This window comes from Mytilus californianus, unplaced genomic scaffold (assembly GCF_021869535.1).
Source record: "Mytilus californianus isolate M0D057914Y unplaced genomic scaffold, xbMytCali1.0.p SCAF_6, whole genome shotgun sequence".
Classification (NCBI taxonomy): Eukaryota; Metazoa; Mollusca; class Bivalvia; order Mytilida; family Mytilidae; genus Mytilus; species Mytilus californianus.
This window is the reverse complement of record NW_026262712.1, coordinates 97,247,250-97,271,697: the sequence shown is the minus strand read 5'-3', so window position 1 is coordinate 97,271,697 and position 24,448 is coordinate 97,247,250. Positions and strand designations below refer to the sequence as shown.

Below are 24,448 nucleotides of genomic sequence, written 5' to 3'. Positions count from 1 at the left end.
AGTAAAATGGCCATTGTCCATATCATTGACTTAAAATGTGTCTTTAAATTTTATCAACAGTTGAGCTAACTGAATGCATTCCTTTTCACTGAGATTCTCTTTTGACCTTTCAAATTGATCTTTCAAATTTTCTGGCATATTTTGACATACATCTTTTGTTTTCTCAGAGTGGTTCCTTTCTTGTTTACTTATTTGTTGAACTGTGATTGAATTCTGTTCCGGGTTGTGATTTTCTAAAACTTCATCAATCTCCACAGCTGTTCCGAGATTAATACCTTTTCTTTAAGAAATATTCTTGTCTGTCAGGTTTCGGATTGTAATTGGTAATGTTTTGTCAGGTGTCGTTACAATATACGGCATTATTACTCCGTTTGATTTCTGGTTGGGTTGAATGCATATATCACTATTTACCTTTCCCTCTAACATTGCAGATAATTCAATAGCAGTCATAGATGGAATAGCCACATTTTGATTTAAACTAACTCAGCAAACTTTCATTTCTGTGTTGTTGGACTTCACTGCTGATGCATGTAAGGTCTGATTGTAAATTTTCACTGTGTAATTTGCCAAATCTATCACAGCTTGTAGGTTACACTTTGTAAATACAGCTGTTTCACAAGCCACGCCTCTTTCGGGGAGATATATAATATTCATAGATATGTTAATTTGTTAACGTACTGGTTCCCAGATATGATCTCTGTGTTTCATCTCGTAGTGACATAGCTTGGGAATGTTACCAGTATAAAAAAACATGGTAATTCCTAGGAGGTCCAAAAGTGGAGGTAGGGGTAGTATAGAATTTTAGTATAAGTTTAAACTCTTAGAAGTTCAGGGCATATAAATGTTGAAAATATGCCGCACAGCCCTATATTTTGACCTTTGAATAAAATAGTAGCGCATATCAACTTTCCATTTTGGGATATAATTTTTCACGAATCTTCATAGTAAAAGTGGCACAGTGTTAGCCCCAAAGGGAGTTCCTATGGGAAATTGCATTGTCTGTATTTACAGAATTGCAACCTGTAGATGTTGTAATCAATCTAATCTAATGAGACAGAATCTGTAATATCTGCAACTATAATTTGTCATTTTGTCTCAGTTTTTGCCAGTCCTGATAGACACTCTATTAGCATATCTTGCGTTTATTTTATTCTCACCTCCACCTCTTTTTAATGTAACGTAAGTTCTAATGGTGGCTGTAATTTCTTCATAAATTTTTCACTGATAATCGTGACCTGTGCAGCTGTATCCACTACAGCATCAACATCAACAGCATTTATTTTCACATTCAATATTAAGCTTGCTGCTACCGTTGGACCATAGGGGTCGTTGACTGAAACTTCAGTAATTTTTGGACCTTCAGAGTTTTGTATGCAAGCGCCAGTTAATCCAGCTTTGCCTGCATTAGGTTTTACATGTTGACTTGTAAACAATGAAGATTTTTCTTGACTAGGCATTCCTAATGTGTCCACACGTTTGTTTTCCATCAAATTGGCAATATTTGATCCTTTATTTTTTTCACAACTTTCATTTCTGCTAATGCCAGCTAGTCCGGCATAATTTACAGAATTTTCCTGTAGAGATAGAGGTGGTTGGCCTGTGTAGGCTGGATGGACCGAAGATTGGCCTACTTCTTCGATCCTTGCTCGTTTAAATGAACATTTGGTCTGGAATTAATAGGTGATGGTGACCTATTCCTTCTCATGGGAGATGAAGTATTACTCTTATTTTCACACTGATTACTGTAGTGCCCCTCTTGATTACAAGTGTAGCAAATGGCTGTTCGTGTTGGACTTCTGTTTGGTGATGGTGATCTATGTCTCCTATTATCGTTACTTCTTGATTCCAGTATTTTCAATATTTTCCCTACATTGTTGTTAATTCCTGTTATATCTTAGTTTCTTGCCAAGGTACATAGTTTGGTTTTTTATTTACAACTCTTACTGCTATCTCTGAATCACAGTCTGAGTCATCCTGGTCATACTTTTCAAACTGTACTCTCCTTACATCACTCTTCTTGTAACCAAGTAGAACTCTTTGATTATGTATTGAACTTTTAACAAATTGAAGAGCTTGGTCCATTTTGGTAAGATTTTTTCTCCATGGCTAGTAATGCTGTTTTTTTTATCAGTACAACCTTTCAAGAATGCGTCAACAGAAATTGTCTCCACAACATGTTCAGGCGTGTCTATGTAGCCATCTGTTACCATCTCTTGCACCCGTTCAGCAAACTCATCAATCATTTCATCACCATTCTGTCTAACATCTTGTACCTGTCTGCGTATAGTGTACGGAAGATCCTTGTTTCCAAACCTATGGTTAAGTTTATCTGACAATAATCTGAAATCATTTTGTATTGATGTTGGTTTGGTACTATAAAATTTCAGAGCCGTGTCTCTCAAACACTCAATAGGTTTATCACACTTTTGCTGTGTATACCAGTTGTACTTGTTGGCAATGTGAATGAACTGTAAATAATATGGTTTCCACTCGCTCTTACCGTCAAATGTTGCTACCTTCATTTCTGTATCTGGATCTGGTACGTTCATCTGGTGTGGTTTTAGGTGCACTCTTTACTGTTGACACGCTTGATTGATTTTCTTCTATCTTGACCGCTGTTTTGTTGTCATCAATTTTTGGTATGATTTTGGATTTGTAGATCTTATCTGGTGCAAGATTTCCTGTTGCTTCCACCAACTTTGAAAATGTTTTTATTTATATTCATCTTCTAATTTCTGGACCTTGGTGGCATACTGTTGATCTTTCAATTCAAGTTCCTTCCGCTGACTTTTGATTTTTTTTTCTCTTTCACTATCAATTATTCTAGCTAGTTCCTCAATTTTATTCATCAGCATTTCCCTCTCTGACTTCAACTGGAAAAATGATTCTTCATGTTCTTGACTTTTATGGACTATTTCCTGTTTCATTTTATGTTGCATGTCAATTATATGTTGTTGAAATTTTTTTCTTTCAGTCTCTAGAGTTGATTGCAGCTCATCATATCGCTGGCGTTCTTCAGTTTTAACATACTGAATCTAAGACTTCTTCTAATTCTTCAGTCTTGGCTGTAAGCTGTGCACTACATTGGTTCTGTACATCTGACAACTGTTTCTTCATATCCTGCTGCATCGATTTTTTATCTTCATCAGCAATTATTAATTTAGTCTTATCATCTTAGATAATGTTTTCTTGTTGCTCGAGTTGATCTTTTTGTTTTGCAACTAGTTCATTGTACTCTGTCACTTGTTGATTCTCTGTCTGAACATTTTTTTTCTTTTTCAGGATCCTTAGTTTCAATTTGTTCTTCAAATATGACCTTTCCCGTAAATATAAATGGTTCCCAGATATTACTTGGTATTCCCTCTATGGCTTTAAGTGTCTCAGCTGTTAATGTTCCTAATTTAGTCATTTCTAACACAATCAATTGAGCTCTCTTTTGTCCAATGTCTTTTAGAGTCATGAATTCCTCAATATCTGCCGTATTAATATTGATCGTTTGTTTCATAGCCATATTGACATATCAACAGACAAATATTTTCACAATAAAAATTTACAAGTGTACAATAAACGGTACAAATAAAGCTCTATATCAAAAATTATAGTTTACCTCTTGAAAAATGAATATCAAAAAGAAAAATGATTATTTACTGTGAACAGTAAGAATTGCTCAAATTTCCTCAAATTTCTATTATTTGTCTTTATCATTTTTTATTTACTTTCTCCTTATAATTGAACTTAATAAACAATTTAAGCATAACTGTATCAAAACCAGGTAATTCGGTATATGGCCATTGTTATATTATAGATTGTTTCTCTGTGTGTAAAATTTTAATGTTGTGTTTCTGTTGTGTCGTAGTTCTCCTCTTATATTTGATGTGTTTCCCTCAGTTTTAGTTTGTTACCCGGATTTGTTTTTTTCTCAATCGATTTATGAATTTTGAACAGCGGTATACAACTGTTGCCTTTAATTATAGACAGACACAAAAAAAAATTGAAAAATGAAAATGAACTAAACAAACAATTCAAGACTACCTGTATCAAAACCAGGTTATCCAGTACTAACACACACAAAAAATAAATATGTTTGTATATGAATAATTATTTGGTCAAAAGTAACAAACTTTTAATGTAATTTAAACATATTTTATTGTACAAAACAAATGGATTAGACACAAGTTTTTTAATATAATATCAGTACACGTACAACAATAAGCAATTTGTATATGAAAATTCTCTATTGAAATATATATGTAGAAAAATCAATATGTAAAAATGTTATAAATATAGAAAAATCACTATGGTGGTAGAATTACGAAACTTTCAAAAGATTTTCAAAATATCAAAAAGTTAAATCACAAAAATACTGAACTCCGAGAAAAATTCAAAACGGAAAGTCCCTAATCAAATGGCAAAATCAAAAGCACAAACACATCAAACGAATGGACAACAACTGTCATATTCCTGACTTGGTACAGGCATTTGTTTATGTAAAAAATGGTGGATTGCCAGACGTAATAGTTTACCAAGCATAAATTATATTGTAATAATAAATTAATCCAGCTTATCCGGATATGTATAACAAATAATGCGTGACTTTTTGTGTGTGATTGTTTGTTTTGTTTATTCTTTTATTGATTTATATCTTTTCTTTTTGTTTTTTTTTTGGTCTTTTTATATCTTTTTTTTTGTCTTATTTATATCTTTTTTTTTATAAGAATTGTTTAATAGTCAATACCAGTTGTCCGGTTTATTGACTCGAAACGTACCAAATTTCAGTAACTTGAAATATATTCATGTATGAATTATTGAACAGTCAATACCAGTTCTCCGGTTACGGACTTATATTCAAAAATGGAAAATTTTCATACATGTAACATTTGAACCTTGTGTGTGTGTTTTTTTATACAATTTCTATTTCCTTTCAAACAAATACTGTGAAAATGTATTTATTTTAACTGCACAACTTCTTAAAGTCAATATTTTAACTCATAAGAACCCCAGTATTTGATTATAAACTGTGCAATTTGTAAACACACAGTTGACTCCCTTCACTGTTTCAAATATATTGAAAAAGTGCAACAAATTTCACTTCACTGTTTATATAACTACAGTGGAGCAAAACAATAATATTTTTATGTGTACTGGGACATAAATATGTATTGCATACGAACTATAAATCGCAAGAAACTCAAAATTCAAATCCGACAAATTTGACAATTTCCCCGCGAAACTCGCTCGAAATACTGACAATTTCAAGTATTTTTTCGCGGTTAAAGATGTTTTTACATCTGACACCAGTGTAGCGATTGTGGTTGGTCGAGGAATGCAATATTACCTGAATATCTGGCCCAGGTTCTCCTAGAATAAGATTATAATAACACAACTCTGCAGTCTTTGATAAAGCGAACTGTCACTTGAAGCTTGGAATAGAAGTGAGTCTCTCTGTCTGGTTCCTGTCTGGTTCCTTGTTTTAGGTATGTTCCTTCTATCCGTTTTCCCATCATATAGAAAGCGAGGCTAGGCTTGTCTGGTTCCCGGTTTCACATATCATATTCCTTCTATATTGGAGAACCGCTAAAGCGGTGTATCAATCATCCAACGGCACCACAATACCAATAAAGACATTTTCTGGTAAATTTAAAACTTTTCTATCAACAGTAAACCAATAAACAAATTTGCATTCAGTTGCAATAGGTTTCGTATATTTTTTCTAAATACTTCCGGTAACCTAAAGCAATACCACCAGATCTACAATGTATGGTTAGAAAGTTTGTGTTTATTTTTAAAACTAAAAATAAATTCATTACAATTAGTTATGTCGCAATCATTTAGTTTAGTGTCTGTAAGACAGATAATATAATGATTACACAATATGGATTTAAATTCAGGGTAGAGTAACCTATGTTTAATACCACATACGTTTAAACATAACAGGTTAATAATATTGTCAGTTTTAAATTCAAATCACAAAGGTGAAAGTCACAGGTATCGTTTGACTAACACTTCTTACTGTATCGTTACCTCCAGAGTTGTCCTAATGTCGAAACGTCTGCCGTTGTTATTTCTTGGCGTTGATTTTGGGCGAGCGCCTTCTTTATTGTAGTTTTGTCTCGGTTGTTGTCTTGACATTACTGAGTTTTTCTGATTGGTTTTCTCTGGTGGAAAAAATTCAACCCCGTCTATGAAGAGGCGATCTCTCCTGAAGAATGCCCTTTCTCTGTCTTCGTGCTTCTTGGAAGAAAGGCCATAAAGTTTTTCGCCTGTCATTAATTTCTTTGGGAAACTGCTCCCTTATACCAAATCAAGTTCCCCTCAAGTCAATAGCGGCTTTTCTAACAAACTCACGTTCTTTAAAGTTTCTGAATCTACAGACAATTGGCTTTGTTGCAAATTTAACAGACTCATCTTTATATTTTTCAACATATTCCTTCCCAAAACGATGAAAATTTCGTATTCAGCGAGTCTGTTATGTTTAGGTTGTTCGACTATAAAGTTTTCAAGGATTTTTTCCATTTGTTCAGTTTCTTCGTCTTTATCATGTAGCGGTATCCAAGTATAAACAGATTTTCCCGCACTGACCTTGTTTGGAGATCTATGTGCCGATCATATAAGTCTTCAAGATCTTGTTGTAATCGGAAGATAGTGTTATTAGTGACATCATTTTCGGATCGAATTTCATCAAAAGCACATTTAACCCTCTTAAACATGGTTTTTATTTTCTTCAAATTTTTCATTCACAATGTTCATGCTCTTTTCGACCTCATCGACTCTTTTTCATACATTTTCGACGGTTTTCACAAAGGTTTGGAAGTTTTATCAAACGAATTGAATTTTTTAGACAGTTCATTTTTAACCGACAATTTGTCGCAAATTTCGATAACTTTCTGGGTAAGTATGTCAAGTTAATTGTTTGCGTCTATAGCAGGATTTATCATTGGTTGTAAATATGTGGGGTACTTGTGTAAAACCCAGCAGCTGGTAGTGTTGGCGAAAGTTGCGTGAAATTTGGATTTGAAATCGGATGCTGCGATAAAGGATACTGTTGGAACTGTGGTCTGTTTTGTTGGATCATAGGGGAATCATAAACTGGAACGTTAAACGTATCTATATTCACAGTTTTAATTACATTACTAGCGGTTTTATTTTGACTTGCATTGTTTTTGTTTACATTCGATGTAGACGTGTGGGATGAATTCAGTGTCTTTTTATTTGGTTTTTCACCACTTACATTTTGAACACTCGTGTTTTTCCTTTTTCTTGAATTTTTGGACTGCTTTTTTGTAATTTGAATATACGTTTTAGTATTTTATAAATCAATATGAGAATTTGAATCACATCGGTGAACACAAATTTGATAGCTAATGCCCCTTTAACTGACCATACTGATACAAATGACAAAGACATAAAATACAAATAAGACAGTACTCACAGTTACTGAAAGCTGGTGTTCAAAGACAATAACAATTAAAAAAAAATCATGTCGCTAAGACTAAAATATTAATAAGTTCGCATCAAACTTCCAATGGATATGTGTAAATACGTCATTAACAGTCAGAAAAAAAACATGATTATGTGCAATGCCAAAATATAGGTAGCGACAGATTATAGGACCGTGAATGTACATATGTGTATAACAATAATAGTTAGTTGAGTTTTAATATATTGATAACAAAATCAATAGTTATACCGATATGTTTACCCGGATTGTATCTAAATTTAAGGACTAGATAAACAACATTACCATAAAAGTTATGATGTGCTGTAAAACGTTGTCTACAGGTACAGCCAAACTTCTTAACAAAATCTTTTTTATCAATAAAACAACTAAGTAAACATTATTAAGTAATTCGTGGTAACCAAATCCTTGACTCAATAATTTACCAGTAATGCATAGACTAAGTTTATTGAAATCCGAAACATCACTACAGACACGGCTATAGCGAACGAGTTGGGATATATAAACACCGGAAGATGGTACCAAAAGAAACACCACCGTCTAGGAAAAGGAAATTTAACAATAGGGAACGGAAAATCGTCCCTTTTGTCGTATATTTTTGTGTACAGATTCCAGAATAAAATAGAAATATGTAAATCTAGGAAAGGACAGTTATTGCTGTTTACATTTACCAAAGGGACGCAGTTGGTACCCATATAAATAACTACAACCTGTCAAAACACTTTATTTCCAAAACGTACATAAATGTTGTCAAGGAGAACATTTACAGTTTTAATCATCTTATCACACTTCCAGTGAGTATATCAAAAATATTTACCTTTAATATCATGCAGACTGTTTATGATGCAATCACACTAGATCAGTTGGATATGTACTGACTTAAATTTTAGTCTGTCAAAACAGGGTTTATTTATAATTGCTTAAAATGAGCTATGCACTAGCTTTTGATAAATGGTAGTAATCTTTGAACGATACTTTGTGGGGTTTTTTTCGGCTTTCTTTGTTTGTCCTTAATGTCAATCTGATGAGGCAAACCCTTTCCATCCGATCACTTTCCCAGATGAGCGGAGGTTTGAGCGTTCACAAATATGTTTAACCCTGCTAGATTCTTCAAATGCCTGTCTCAAGCCAGGGACCTGTAAGTCAGAGGTTGGCGTTGGTTACTTTCTGACATACTTGCTTTTTATTTTATTGTTTTTAAACATAAATCAGGACGTTGGTTTTTTCATTGGAATTATTGATTAGCATTTTGTCATGCCGGGCCCTTTTACTAAATAACATAACAACATGACTGTTGTTCACTGTTAAAGGCAATGTAGTGACCTATTACATGGCGCAAATGAAATATAATGGTTTGTGGCGCAAATGAAATGCCAATTGGAGCAAAAGCAAAGCACCGAGAAGAACAATTATATAACAACAGATGTCAATTAAACTTAGTATGCTAATATAAGTAAATTGAAGTCTTTGAATCTATGCATACGCCTTTTACTCATAGTCACTTTAAAACGGTGTAAACTGTAAAAACAGTAATGTCTTTCAAACAAATAAATTTCAAAATTAATGGTATATCTCAATAAAGAAAAATACAATTACAACTGATTTACCATTACACTTCAACTTACGATCTGACTTTAATATTTATCTTTTTATTCCTAAACCAAATACAACTTTTCATAAGAAATCTTTACATTATTCTTCAATTTATTACTTCACTTGTTCTAGACCAATTATATAGCGTGGTTATATCTAATACCAAATTATTGTCTCTTTCATTTTACCCATACCACTCTTTAAACACAGAAATGATAATTATTGCCTTGAGTTGCTGTCTCATATGCATAAACCCAAACCTAAATTTCTACAAGACACATGTCTGCAGTTTGTAATCAACTCAGTGTGATGAGAAGTATACTAATATATACAAAGACTAAGTACTAAACTTTTATTTATTCAAGAATATAAAACATGTAAATTTATTTTCAATATGGCAACTGGAGATTTATACAACTGCATAGTAAAAACCAATAATGTATAATGTTCTATCTCCATATGCAAAGGAAGATAACTCTAGCTAAATCTTGAAACTTGGAATTGAGATAATTTTTTTTATAGATTGACTAAAAATTTGTATCGAAATAGCCATTCATAAAATAAAGAAAAAAAGTAAGATTTTAACCAAAAAATATAATAGATTCATAAGTACATTTTGTACCAACAATAGCAAAGTCTAAACCATACATAGAATAGCATAAAAATAATAACAAGATTCTTAAACCATACGTCAGTATGATATCAAAATGAGATGCTTAGACCATACGTCAGTATGGTATCAAAATGAGGTGCTTAAACAATACGTCAGTATGGTATCAAAATGAGGTGCTAGACCATACATCAGTATGGTATCAAAATGAGGTGCTTAGACCATACGTCAGTATGGTATCAAAATGAGGTGCTAGACCATACGTCAGTATGGTATCAAAATGAGGTGCTAGACCATACGTCAGTATGGTATCGAAATGAGGTGCGTAAACCATACGTCAGTATGGTATCAAAATGAGGTGCTAGACCATACGTCAGTATGGTATCAAAATAAGGTGCTTAGACCATACGTCAGTATGGTATCAAAATGAAGTGCTTAGACCATACGTCAGTATGGTATCAAAATGAGGTGCTTAGACCATACGTCAGTATGGTATCAAAATGAGGTGCTTAAAACATACGTCAGTATGGTATCAAAATGAGGTGCTAGACCATACGTCAGTATGGTGTCAAAATGAGGTGCTGAGACCATACGTCAGTATGGTGTCAAAATGAGATGCTAAGACCATACGTCAGTATGGTATCAAAATGAGGTGCTAGACCATACGTCAGTATGGTGTCAAAATGAGGTGCTAGACCATACGTCAGTATGGTGTAAAAGAGGTAATTTAAACCATAATTCATTATGGTGTCAAAATAAGGAATTTAGACCATACGTCAATATGGTGTCAAAAGATGCGTTTAGACCATACGTCAGTATGGTGTCAAAGAGAGGTACTTATACCGCCATACGTCAGTATGGTATCAAAAATAAGTAAATGGTATCAAAAGGTAAATTAATCCATACGTAAGTATGGTGTCAAAATCAGGTAACTAGACCATACGTCAGTATGGTGTCAAAATGAGGTACTTAGGACCATACGTCAGTATGGTGTCAAAATGAGGTACTTAGGACCATACGTCAGTATGGTGTCAAAATGAAATACTTAGACCATACGTCAGTATGGTGTTAAAATGAGGTACTTAGACCATACGTCAGTATAGTATCAAAATTTAGTTCAATGGTTAATATTTTTTATGTCATCACAGTACAAAGAAAATAAAAAATTCTTAATCAAATAAAATAATGGCAAGCAATTGTAAAAGTTCTAATAATAATCAGCAAGTATATAAAATAAACCTTAAACTATGTAACAACATATACAAAATTTAAAAACAAAATAAAGTCAATGAAAGTCCCCATGGCACTGACAGCAAGGAGAGTTGCGTGAAGGTGGTTGCAAAGAGCTGACCAAAAACAATAGAAGTTCATGTTCTACTTGCAGACACATATCATACACAAACATCGTGTGAAGTAATGACGTAGCAAAATTAGATTAGAATTGAATGTGCACTATGGCGTCATAGACCGTGTGCAAAGATAATTAACTGCCCAATAGAGTGAGATGACAAGTTCTTAATAAACTCTAATTATAATAAATATAATTTTAATTTAAGGTATTAAATGATTTACCATTCAGAATACAAAAATTTAATAGATTGCATTACTAACCTTGTTCGTACTCAGCTTCCACAAATCGTGGCTGAGCAGTCTGTGCCGCTCCTCTCAAAATATTTGGATTAGGATTATTACATGATCCGTCCGGATATCTGTATGGATATCCATCAACACAAACAGGTCTGAGGGGCAGTATACAGTTTTGCCTGATATCAGCAGCCAGGAAAGGCAACTCGTCTTGGACTGCTCGACTGCCAAATACTTCACCGGCCCTATAATCATTGACTATTATAAGTTTTATGTAATACTGTATTCTGTTATATGATTAATATGTAATATATGCATAATGAGTAATAAGCCTAATTGTTTACGACTTGTTTTCAGTCGACCTTTTGGCGTATTTGCTTTAAGATAATTATCATTGATTTAATATTTAAATGATTTTGAAAGAAGAATGTCATACCATAATTAAGAGAAAATATAAACATGTAAAAATATAATGATCTGTTGAATTAAATTAGGTGTAAATTAGTATTGTTAATAGTTAATTTTCAATTCAATGTTTTTCGTTGTAGCTTGACGATAAAGATTCAAATGATTTGTTTCACAATTGATTATGAAAACATCTGTCCTTGCAGCTCTCAACACTGTTTTATTGTTAAGAGTCGTCACGCCCGAAGCTTTGTAACTGACAAAGACAAATCGTATTACAAATAATCAAACGTTAGTTGAATATTTACAAATGTAACAAAGCTGATAAATTGATCGCACTTCTTTTAAATTGACTATGTGCATCTTGTTTTAATTTTCGTATTTAATTTAATAAATAATGAGATACTTTTTTAAGTTTGAATTATATCGGAATTTTATTCGAACGAATAACCTACCGTTATTCAATTTAGATTATCCTTTTTTATTGATCCTAAAAATTATTAAAACAAAACCTTATAGCAAAACTAAAGTAGATATTTTCCCACAACTGCAGCTTCTACAGACAGATGTCCTTAATCATCCATATAACTAGCGGGTCACGCCATGATTAACATCAAAGGGCATGATTTGAAATTGAGTAGTTCCTATGAATAAAAACCAGTGAACAGATTATTATCTCTGTGAAATACTTAATTATGTCCAGTTAAATTCACCAGCTGCCTTTGTAATTACCATTTTGAAAACAAAATATTAAACGCATACTTGAAATCGTATTGCTAATGTTAAGAATTCCATGCAATCAATTTAAATGCGAATGCCTGCTTGTTTTTGCGCAACATTTAAACATGGAATTAACGACGACATACACGGAGAATCGGTGAATGGAATAACTTGGACAATTTATTGCTTAAGGTAAGATTTATTGTATAAATTGTTTGTACTATCAAATATCTCAATTACAAAAACAACAAAACCTTTTCGAGAACAAACATATTTTATTAAACTAGTATTACAGTATTAAAGTCTTGTAAATGGCAGGTGTTTACCCATGAAGAAAATATCTCTTGCCAATAAAGCCATTTCACAAAATATTGTTTGTTAGGTCCCTTTCCTCCTTTTTGACAATCTTTTCGATTTTCCATAAATCATCATCTTTCATGGTAACCTTCTGGACTCTGGTAAAAGGTCCCAACTATTTCTTTTCCGTTGTAATCCTGGGTGCGATAAATTGCAGCATTGTTTCGCCAAAATCTACCGGATATTATAAATATCTCTCCTGTCCATTTTTCGTCATATTCACGAGTAAAAACATTTTTAAGATATGTTATTCGAACATAAGTTCTTATTTTAAATCTGAATCTCAAAATTTTTTGCATTTTCTTTGAAGGCTTCCGTGCAAAATATGAAGCTAGATGTACGCTTTCTTCATTTTGTTCAGACACCTCATTCGGTGGCATATCTATGGTTCTTTGTACAGTTTTATTATAACCTTAAGCATAATCTTGTAATTTGTCTATGTATTTGTATGTTTGTTTATATGCAAAGTAGCGATATATCCTGGTCTTAATGGTTTTTATTGCTCTTTCTGAAATAGCTGCTTTCACCTCGTTCAAGGCATAGAAATCTTTAATTCCCTCGGATTGAAAAACTCGTTGTACATATCTTGATCTAAACTCTTGTCCTTTATCGGTTCGTATTCGGTTCGGTTTACGACCCTCTTTCAAAATATCTTTAAATGCCGAAGCAACGGATTCGCCCCGTTTGTTCTTCAATTTTCGCAGCCATTTGTATTTGGAAGAAGCATCAATTACGACCAAAACGTAAGAGTAATCGTCGTTATATTTTTTAAATTTCACCATATCCATGAGATTGGCAGACCATTGGTCGTCTTTACCAGCAACAATAATATCAGTTCGATCGAGTTCTAGGTCGTCGAATAGCTCTCTGCATTGAATAGGACTCTTGGTTTTATAACCATTTTCTTATCTTATATTTACTGAGTTCGTATTTTCCATCTCGCTTTACAAATGCGAATAGTTTATCCGCTCCAGTAAAACTAGCGGCATTTGATGGCTCATAATTATTCCTCTGTAAATACTTTTCCCACGACTCCATGTGCACTGGTTGAATGTCGGAAGTAAAATGAAACAGAATTTGGGTTTTCATATTATAATCCCTCCTCCTCCTCCTCCTCCTCCTCCTCATCCTCATCCTCATCATCATCATCATCATCATCATCATCATCATCATCATCATCATCATCATCATCATCATCATCATCATCATCATCATCATCATCATCATCATCATCATCATCATCATCATCATCATCATCATCATCATCATCATCATCATCATCATCATCATCATCATCATAAAGCGAACATTAAAATGAGAGGGCGAAATGATTTACATTTATAGTTCTAATCCTCCTCCTCATTATCAGCCCCCTCCTCATCTTCCTCCTCCTCTTCATCATCATCATCACCATCCTCATCTCTCTCCTCCTCCTCCTCTTCATCATCATCATCATCATCATCCTCCTCCTGCTCTCCATCCTCTCCTTCTTCTTCCTCCTCAATGACTTCATCAAGATAATTAGCAAGTTCGTTTTTGTATTTTCTTATCGCCATTGTTTTGCTTTCTTATATTCAGTTCCTTTTTGCATCATTTTTTCAATGAACTTTACTACCTTTAAATGCAATCTACCAACTCTAAGTTGTAAAATATAATGCACCAAGTTTGCATATTTCCACATAAATTTATCAAGTTCATCTTCTCGAAGTTTTCAATTAGCTCTGTGTTTTGCTTCAGTTTCACTCACACCGTTTTTCAGGTACTTGTCAACTTTCTCTTCCCAACGATCTTCTGTCTCGTCTCTTGCATATTTAGCTACCCTGTAGGTCCAGTCAACATCATAGTGAATGGGTGAACTAATATGAACACGTCTACAGGTGGTAATGTTTCAGGAGATTCTAAATCTGGGTTGAAGGTTCATTCTCATCAATATAAGGCTGAGTTTTTCCATGGCTATTATTCATATGTCTTTGCATATTGTCTCTTCTGGAAAATTACACTGAACAATAAGGGCATCTAGACATCTTTTCATTTCAAACATAAATTTTAAAATGAAAATACTTCTTGTAAGATCTGTGTTTAAGCAGGCGAATATTCATCTCCTTATATATTCGTTTTCTTATAGATATTCTTCAGTACAAGATGGATCATCATCGAGGAAAGATGTCCAGGAAATATGATTGTCAACACTGTGGTGCTACATTTTTCAAACGCAGTTTACTTGATGAACATAACGAATATTAGGACATCAAGACGTCTTCATGTGTCGTGTGTGTGACAAGGGATTTTATAGAATAACTAACTTAGAGAGTCATGAAAGAAATCACAGCAGTTCAGAGTTTTACCAGTGTGAGAAATGTAAAAAGGTGTTTAGTCATCCGGATCTTTTATCCTTACATAAACCAAACTTTCATAATCAGTCGGATGGAGGTGTAAAAAGGAAAGCAACACAAGATGGACCCCCAATAAAAAGGAAAGTAGCAAAATATGACGACCCAAGTGATTCGTATACAATAAGCATTGTTGGAACCCAGAAAATGCCAAAATTTAACACGACTTCGACCAGATATAAAATAGCATTTCGAGAGCTAGATATTAGGGGGATTCCGAACATTTTAAAGAGTCTCAGAGTACTCTTCAACTCCACCATAAAAGACGTTAAAGAGTTCATGGAACCTGACGATTTGGTTCGACTATCAGTGCAATGCCCAGAACTCGATTTTCCAATATCTTTGCCGTTTATGAAGTTATCACAGTTGAATACAGAGCGATTTCTGACCGAAATAGAAAGATTTTTACAGTCTCACGATGGATGAAACCCTGGAAATAGAACTCTGACATGTAAGTCTTCCATCTGGTGGTATAGGAAAACGATGTAAATATGTGGATTTAGGAAAAACTTTAGAGGAAAAAAGGTGTTTCTTCCAAATTCAAAATAATGATGAGTTATGTTGCGCCAGAGCCATAATGACAGCCAAAGCCAGATTAGATGGCCACGAAAAATGGAATTCAATTCGACAGGGCAGAAGTATACAAATGAATTTAGCAAAAGAGTTACACCATAATGCTGATATATCATTACGGAGATGTGGAATAGACGATATCAAGGCTTCCCAAAGAGTATTAGAGGGATATCAAATACACGTTGTCTCAAAAGAGCATTTTAATGCAATAATCTACGAAGGACCAGAAGCAATAAAGAAAATTTATTTTAATTTGACCTGTTGATACTATTTGTAATGCTTTTTTGTCATTTAATGTTAACATGGATCTTGTCTAAATTATTACAAATTTTCACTTCTTCGTACTATGAACATCAAAATTATTTCATTTTTCCTTAGATGCTGTTCTTGGACCTGTACAGGAAGTTTTATCTAGCACTAATATTATAGTTTTATTGTTGATATTCACCCCATATGTACCAAGTGTTAGATTAGTTTTATTGATATTAAAGAAATTTCTTGGTATTCCTAAACGGAAGATTTTATACACACAGAAGAAGAAGTATACTTGACAACACAATTATTTTCATTTACCTGTGTATAATATGACGCACGTTTCTTCAAAAATGATGATTTTCTAAAAATTGTTTGACATTTCACAGTGATATCATACTTTAACTTTGTTTAAACCTGTTTATTTACTCTTGACTTTAATTATTTATCCCTTGTTATTTTTTATTAACTGTGTATTTGCATTCAGGTGTCACAGGTCAAATTTATTCGTTTATTGTGTGTTAATTTACTTTTTTTGATTGAGTTAAGCCTTCCAATTGATATTTTAAAGTGTGTTTTTCTATGTTGTGATGTTATACTATTGTTTCAGAAAAAGGAGAAGGTTTGGTACCATTAAAACGTTTAATCCCGCTGCAAATGTTTGCACCTGTCATAAGTCAGGAATCTGATTACAGTAGTTGTCGTCTGTTTGTGTAGTCCATACGTGTTTCTCGTTTCTCGTTTTTATATAGATTAGACCGTTGGTTTTTTCCGTTTGAATGGTTTTGCACTAGTAATTTTTTGGGGCCCTTTAAAGCTTGCTGTTCGGTGTGAGCCAATGCTCCGTGTTAAAGGCCGTACCTTGACCTATAATGGTTTACTTTTATAAATTGTTACTTGGATGGAGAGTTGTCTCATTGGCACCCATACCACATCGTCCTATATTTATGATCTCTACCTTCATGATTGCCACTATGATGTGATTACAACAATGCCAGCATTTTTAGATCGTAACTACTTCTATACAACATGTAATAAGGGATATGACCACAAAGAACGTCATACGTGTAATAATGCCTGCCACCATTGTTATAAAATCCATGATGTACAGAAAGAACAGTGGAAATATTGCGAGGACTGCAATCGCTATTTTTGTAACAATATTTGTTTTGATTTGCACAAACAAAAAGGTAAATCAGGCCAGTCAACGTGCAATACTAACTTTAGATGTAACCAATGTGGTCAGTCCGTATATGCTAAATTACACAAAACACCTCATAAGTGTGGCGAGCAATATTGAAGAGTTTGTAAAGATTACTTTCCCGAGAATCATCAATGTTATATGTAACCAGAGCAAACTAAAAAAGATAACACAAACTGTCTTTCACAGAATAAACACGAAATTGGCCAGTCATCTGCTAAAAGTTTACTAAAGAAAAAGTCAAAAAAGTTTTTATTTTTTTGATTTTGAATGTAGACAGGATGAAATACTGCAATGTAATTGTGGATATAAATCATCCACAGTAGGGGAAAAAATGCATCCATTGCAAACAATCGTGGTGTGGTACCAGAAAGCACACGCCAAATTTATTCGGTTCATAAATTATGTGAAGAATGTCTGACAAAAGAGGTAGGCAGTAGCACTCGTTGCGAAAAATGCGGTCAAAACGAATACATTTTCCGAGGTGAAACAGTGATGTCGATGTCGATGGCTTTTCTCGGAAGAAAACAGTGGTGCTAAAGTACTTTGTCACAATTTTAAAGGATACGATAGTTACCCTATTTTACAATATTTATATCAGAACGGAGTTCTGCCTGAGGTTGTTAAGAGTGGATCAAAGTTTATGTCTATTGATGTACCTAAGTGCAACATCAGGTTCATAGATTCAATAAATGTTTTACCCATGGCTCTTGAAAAGTTACCAAAGTCGTTTGGTTTAACGGAATTATGTAAAGGATACTTTCCACATCTTTTTAATACAAAAGAAAATCAGAATGCCATATTTCAAGGGCTATCGGACATGAAATATTACAACCCCGATGGAATGAAACCGGAAAAAAGACAGGCATTTAAAGAATGGTACAATGAACATAAGTATGACCCATTTGATTTCCAGGAACAACTGATGACGTATTGTAAGTCTGATGTAGACATACTTCGAAAAGGTTGCCTTGCATTTCGTAAGATGTTCATGGAAGCTACTTCACTTGATAATGAGCCTGGTGTCGCTCCCTTCGGGAATTGTTTTAACAATAGCGTCAGCATGTAATTTTGTCTTCCGTAGAAACTTCCCCAAATGGATATAAACCTCAACAAAAACAGTCTATTAAAGCAATTCAGTGGCTACAATATATATCGGAAAGAGATGGTATTGATCTAACGCATGATAGAAATAGAGGAGAAAAAAAGATCGGTCCGTTTCTTGTTGATGGATACCACGAGACTTCCAATGGTGAAAAGATAGTATACGAGTTTTATGGTTGCTTCTGGCATGCTTGTCCTTAATGCTTTGCTATGTCAACGATGAATTCAGTAACTGGTACATCTATGTCTGATTTATATCAAAGAATACTCGATAAGAGAAGTTTTCTAGAAAAGAATGGATACAAATACATCTGTATTTGGGAATGTGAGTTCGACAAAGAAGTTGGAAGTGATACAGATCTAAATAAGTATGTGAAGAGCCATACTTTGCATTATCCTCTTGAACCAAGGGAAGCATTTTACGGAGGGCGGACCGAAGCATTCACAATGTATAAAGAGGCGACCAAAGAAGAAAGCATACACAATTATGACGTAGCCTCGCTTTATTCATTTATCAACAAAACAGGAAAGATTCCACTTGGACCCCCCATGATAACCACAGAAAATTTTAAGAGCATCGATGAATACGAAGGGTTGGTCAAATGTTAAATCATGCCTCCAAGAAATTTATATCTCCCCGTTCTTCCTGCTAGACTGAGAAGAAAGCTAATGTTTGGATTATGTCGGACTTGTATGGAAAATGGTGTAACTGAAAACTGTTGCCACGACGTTGATAGCAGGGCCTTGACAGGTACTTGGGTCAGTGACGAAATTAAAACAGCCGTACAGAAAGGTTATAAGATAGCAGAAATATACGAAGTGTGGCAATACGACCCACTTATAAGACAGGGTGGTGTCTTTACAGAATATGTAAATACATTTTTGAAAATAAAATAAGAGGCAAGCGGATGGCCGGATTGGTGCAAAACGGAAGAAGACCATCAGAAATACATAGAGGACTATTACACAAAAAAAGGCATCAGGCTTGATGCACGAAACATTAATTGGAACCAAGGACTTAGACAACTGGCCAAATTAATGCTTAACAGGTATTTTGTTCATTATGCAAGATAATAATAATTAAAAACAAAAACACAAAAAAAAAAAAAAAACCAACATATCTTATGTTTATTGCCATATGTTATACACGTAATTTTACTGGTAAATTATAACTTTTTATTGTAATAAAGATTGTTTTAGATTAACATACTCTGATATACATATTATTCTATTTACAGTTTCTGGGGAAAGTTTGGTCAACGATTAAATTTACCACGTTCAACATATTTAACAGATCCTGCCGTTTATTTTGATATATTGACCAGTGACAGTCAAGAAGTCCAAGACGTCAGTTTTGTAACGGATGATATGGTCAAAATTAATTGGATTAACCAGTCACAATTTATTGAAGAAACCGGAAGAACTAATGTGGATATAGCAGCCTATACCACGACACAGGCTCGTCTGGAACTATATAGTTATTTAGAAAATCTCGGAGAGCGAGCACTATATTGTGATACTGATTCCATCATTTTCAGCTCTAAGCCTGGGGATTGGATGCCAGACACTGGTGACTATTTGGGTGATCAAACGGATGAAACACCAAACAATACAATTGAGTGTTTTATAACACGAGGAATTAAGAATTACGGTTATGAACTGAAAAATCCCGATAAAGATGGAAACTTGACATGCTGTAAAATCCGAGGAATAACATTAAATTATAAGAATTCACTCGAACTGAATTTTGAAACAATGAAAGATGTCGTAGAAGGAAAAACAAAGAAAATAACTGTGACTGATGATAACAAAATTTGTCGTGAAGTTAAAACTACAAACATTATCACTCGGGCAGAAGATAAAGCTTACAAGATTGTATTTGACAAAAGGGTGTTGAAGAACGATTTTACAACAACTCCATATGGGATGTAGATATTGTACATATTAAATAAAAATATATATATTCCTTTTATCTCAGTCTTTATAATTTCAAGATACACGATAACGTGTTGTGTAACAATTTAAAAGTAAAAGAATGCAAACTATATACACACAACGTAGAAGGATTCTAAAGAAAACAAACCACTATTTATTAAAAATGAGAAATGTAACGGATCGTCTACAAAATACAGGTGCTTCACTCAACACAAACACATACACCGAAACAAGAATAAAAGTCTAACGATTGGTAAAACTGTTCTAATAAAAGATCAATATATGAAATTGATTACAAAGGGGGACAACATTTCTTGGATCATAATACACGACAAAGTAATCAATAATGCAATTGTGAAGGAAAAAAACCCACAAAAACAGAAGTAAAAATAAAACAAAAACTAGAATAAAAACAAAACAAAGACGAAAAATAAAAACAAAACAAGTTCCCCTCTAATCAATTCTTACTGATTGTACTTGCCTTATTTTTGTTTTAGACAATGGTTGTTTAATTGCTGCAGTTTATGCAATTTACATAAAAAAAAAAGAATGATGCATGAAATTCGTTAAACCGTTGCTGCTTTAACAAAGACTACATCTCTGTCCAATTCACTAATCAATCTAATTATCATATACATGTATCTAGAAGTACGAAGCATTTATTAAGCTTATAATAAGTTGCATCATGCATATAACATTCTCACAGACATCTTAACATCACTAAATAACTGTAACTTTGTGTCGTGCTATATCATCTTACTATTACGTAGCAATAAATCCTTTAAATGGATATATTACATATTAATCATATAACAAAATATAGTATTTCATAAAACTTATAATATTCATAATTACATAATAGTCAATTAACAATATAAATTATTACGCAATCAGTCAATTAACAATATTACGCAATTAGTCATTAGCAATATGCCTTATTTATCATAATACAAATATGCATTCTTACGTAATCTTAAAAAAAAAACGCGGGAAAAAGTGGTCTATACGTATGGCCTTGACTACTTTCAATTTTCAACCAAATTTATGAAAACCGGTCTATTTCGATTGTTTTTTCAGGACCGAAAACATAAAGCGCATGTGTCGACCAATTATTGTATAACAAATACCACATCTGCCTGGAATATTTAGGTTGTCGAACCATGTTTCCTATGCCTATTTTGGCCTACGTGACTGGGTGTAAATCTCAACATTTGATAAGCAAAGTTCTACAGAATAGTTTTCAATTATAGTGACTCACTTGTTAAATTTCACAATGGAATACGTGATTGGGTGTAAATTTTAACATTTGATTAGCAAAGTTCTTCACATTTTTTTTTTGTCATAGTGAAAACTTGTTAAATTTCACAATAGACTACGTGATTGGGTATAAATCTTAACATTTGATAAGCAAAGTTCTACAGATTATTTTCTATTATAGTGACTCACTTGTTAAATTTCACAATGGACTACATGATTGGGTGTAAATCTCAACATTTGATAAGCAAAGTTCTACAGATTTTTTTCTGTTATAGTGACTCACTTGTTAAATTTCACAATGGACTACGTGATTAAGTATAAATCTTAACATTTGATAAGCAAAGTTATACAGATTTATTTCTATTATAATGACTCACTTGTTAAATTTCACAATGGACTACGTAATTGGGTGTAAATCTCAACGATTGACAAACAATGTTCTACAGAATTTTTCTATTATAGTGACTCACTTGTTAAATTTTACAATGGACTACGTGATTGGGTGTAAATCTCAACATTTGATAAGCAAAGTTCTAAAGAATTTTTTCTATTATAGTGACTCACTCGATCGTCTTGAAATAAATGTTATTGACTTGATATTTGGGAGGGATCGAGTCACATCATTTACGGAATTAAAACCAATAGTTTTTAACTAGCGGTGGAAAAATCTTCGTGTATCGATTAATTCGACATTTTATAAACAATACGTTTACAGAAAATGATATTTTCAATTCATGAACATTTACAAAGGAAATAAACATGTAAAGACAAACATGCGGTCATTAACAATAGACAGTCTGTAATATATATGTAATGTTCTTTTTGCCCTGTCGAGTCTAGACTTAGTGTGAATAGAGACTGTCATGCATTTCCATTAATACTACATGTATATTCCAAAGGACGACACACACACACCCACTAACATATACAATATAAAAGACAACCGCCTCGCGACATATTGGGGAAACAGATTTTGTATACTGCCCATTAAACCTATGTAAAGAAAATCGAAAAAAAAACGCAATGACTTGATTAGCGTTGTAACTATTGTCGTTGTAAATAAGCTTAAATATAATAAGTCAAAAAAATTAATATTAAAGAACAACTCTTTCATTCAAAGGCAGATATATTCCTTCCTAACTTTACTAGATTTTAGAATTATAAGGTTTGACAAGACATTTTTCAAATGTTGAGGCCATATCCTGATCTCTAGATATCTTTTCTGATATTTTGTGTTGATGGGTTGCCGTCACACATGCGTAAAAGACTGGATTTGTAATGCAAGATTTGTTTATTTCTAGTAAGTCGATAATCTTTCCTCAATCGATTAACATATCCGTGAGAGAACGAACTCATTTAAAGCTCTGATCTCAATCATTGAAATCACTAAAACCATACGAACATCGAACAAACCGAGACACGTATATATACATTTCACATGAAGAATCCAACAGCGCCTCAAAGGATAGGAAAATCAGCAAGGTGATATATAGGAAGTCACCATGCCCGTCATAAATATACGATAAGTATCACCAAGGTTCTAGAAAGGACAGTTTCACCCGTTGCTATACGCATTTTTCTATAATAAAACTTGACGCATGCATGTACCAAATTAAAATAGTACAAAATAAATACGTCTGTAAACTTACCGTGCTACGTTTTGTCTAAAAACTCTAAACAATTGTCCTGAAACACTATTTGCAGATGATGCTTGTGGATCTTCTGTTTGTCCACCAAACAGGTTAAGTAAATCTTGAGGACTATTTCCAGTTGGCACTGAAGGCTGAGGAGCAGCAGCTCCTGTCGGACCAGACTGGCCTGCCTGACCAGCTATACCAGCTGTAAGACATATGTTATTTGTAAACAAGATGTGATGATATGACAACTTTGTCTTGTTATGATTCACCCGGTTCTGTCGATGTATAATATCCAAGTAAACGTCAAAATAGTAAGACTATAGTTTTTTTTATTAATTCAATCCAAATCATAAAAAGGAATGTTGAAATAGTCTTGATTCAAATCTTTAAATGATATGCATGTTTTGATAGGGATCTGTATTTACTTACGACGAACTGTTTGTGGTTGAACAGTATTAACTGCATCATCTAAAGCCCGTCTCAATATGGCGTTTAACGTATTGTTTACTTGTCCTTCTATTACTGGTATGGTCATGTGAAGAAGGAGAACAGTAAAGAAAGTAAACTGTCTCATCCTGAAATAATATGAGAAACTTTTAATCAAATATATGAATACAAATAAAAAGTTAAACACGACAAAAAACACAAAAAATGCAATAAATAAAGATTGTACACAGCAACAGTTATGAGAGATTATGAGTATATCTCAAATCAAAAACATTTAAACAAAGGGTAAACGCTGAACCAATAAGCACGGCAATGGAATAAAAATAAAAAGTTTTTAATTCTAAATTCTGTGGATCCCTAGATAGACTTTTTTCGTATCTTGCTTTTAAAATTGAACGTGTTGTTTTTTGTATTCAGAGGAGTTCAGTATAACATGAAATATATGAAATAAAATAAGTAAATAAATTCTTACTTGACATTTGTGTATTGATGAAGCTGTTGATCTAACAGTTTGGTATTTAACTCACATCATCTTATATAATACATCCGTCATTTTTTAAAAGACATACTAGTCATAAGGTTCACAAAAGGGTTGAATCAGAAACCTTACGTCCAAATATCAAGCAAATAGTTATTTAGAAAGTATTGCAATTTCCAACGGTTATGAACTAAATAAAAACATGCAATAAAAAAACCCATTAGTAATGCACTATGATAGAAATGTACATTTAAAAAAAGAATGTCTTGTAATTTAGACTTCGTGGCCCCCTTCAACTTAAAGAAACAACTGTTGCAAAAGGCTTTACTTTGATGATGTATTTTATAGAAATAAATACTTCTTAAATTACTTTTACATAAACATTAACCTTCATTACATCTGATTTATCTAAAAACTATTATGTTCAGTTAGTAATACTATGTCAATAT

General features: G+C 33.2%; 1 protein-coding gene across 1 annotated transcript in view; it reads right to left on the bottom strand.

Annotated features, from left to right (window-relative positions):
- The window catches only part of LOC127705373 (peroxidase-like protein), a 67,919-nt gene extending 43,848 nt beyond the window's left edge, over nt 1–24,071 (bottom strand). Inside the window, exons 1-4 of the mRNA XM_052209676.1 lie at nt 23,994–24,071; nt 23,504–23,649; nt 23,087–23,276; nt 11,271–11,488 (exon numbers count right to left, since the gene is read on the bottom strand). Coding sequence (XP_052065636.1) covers nt 11,271–11,488; nt 23,087–23,276; nt 23,504–23,648 — 553 coding nt within the window. The 5' untranslated portion in view covers nt 23,649; nt 23,994–24,071. The remainder of the gene's footprint in view (nt 1–11,270; nt 11,489–23,086; nt 23,277–23,503; nt 23,650–23,993) is intronic.
- Nucleotides 24,072–24,448: the final 377 nt, after the last annotated feature.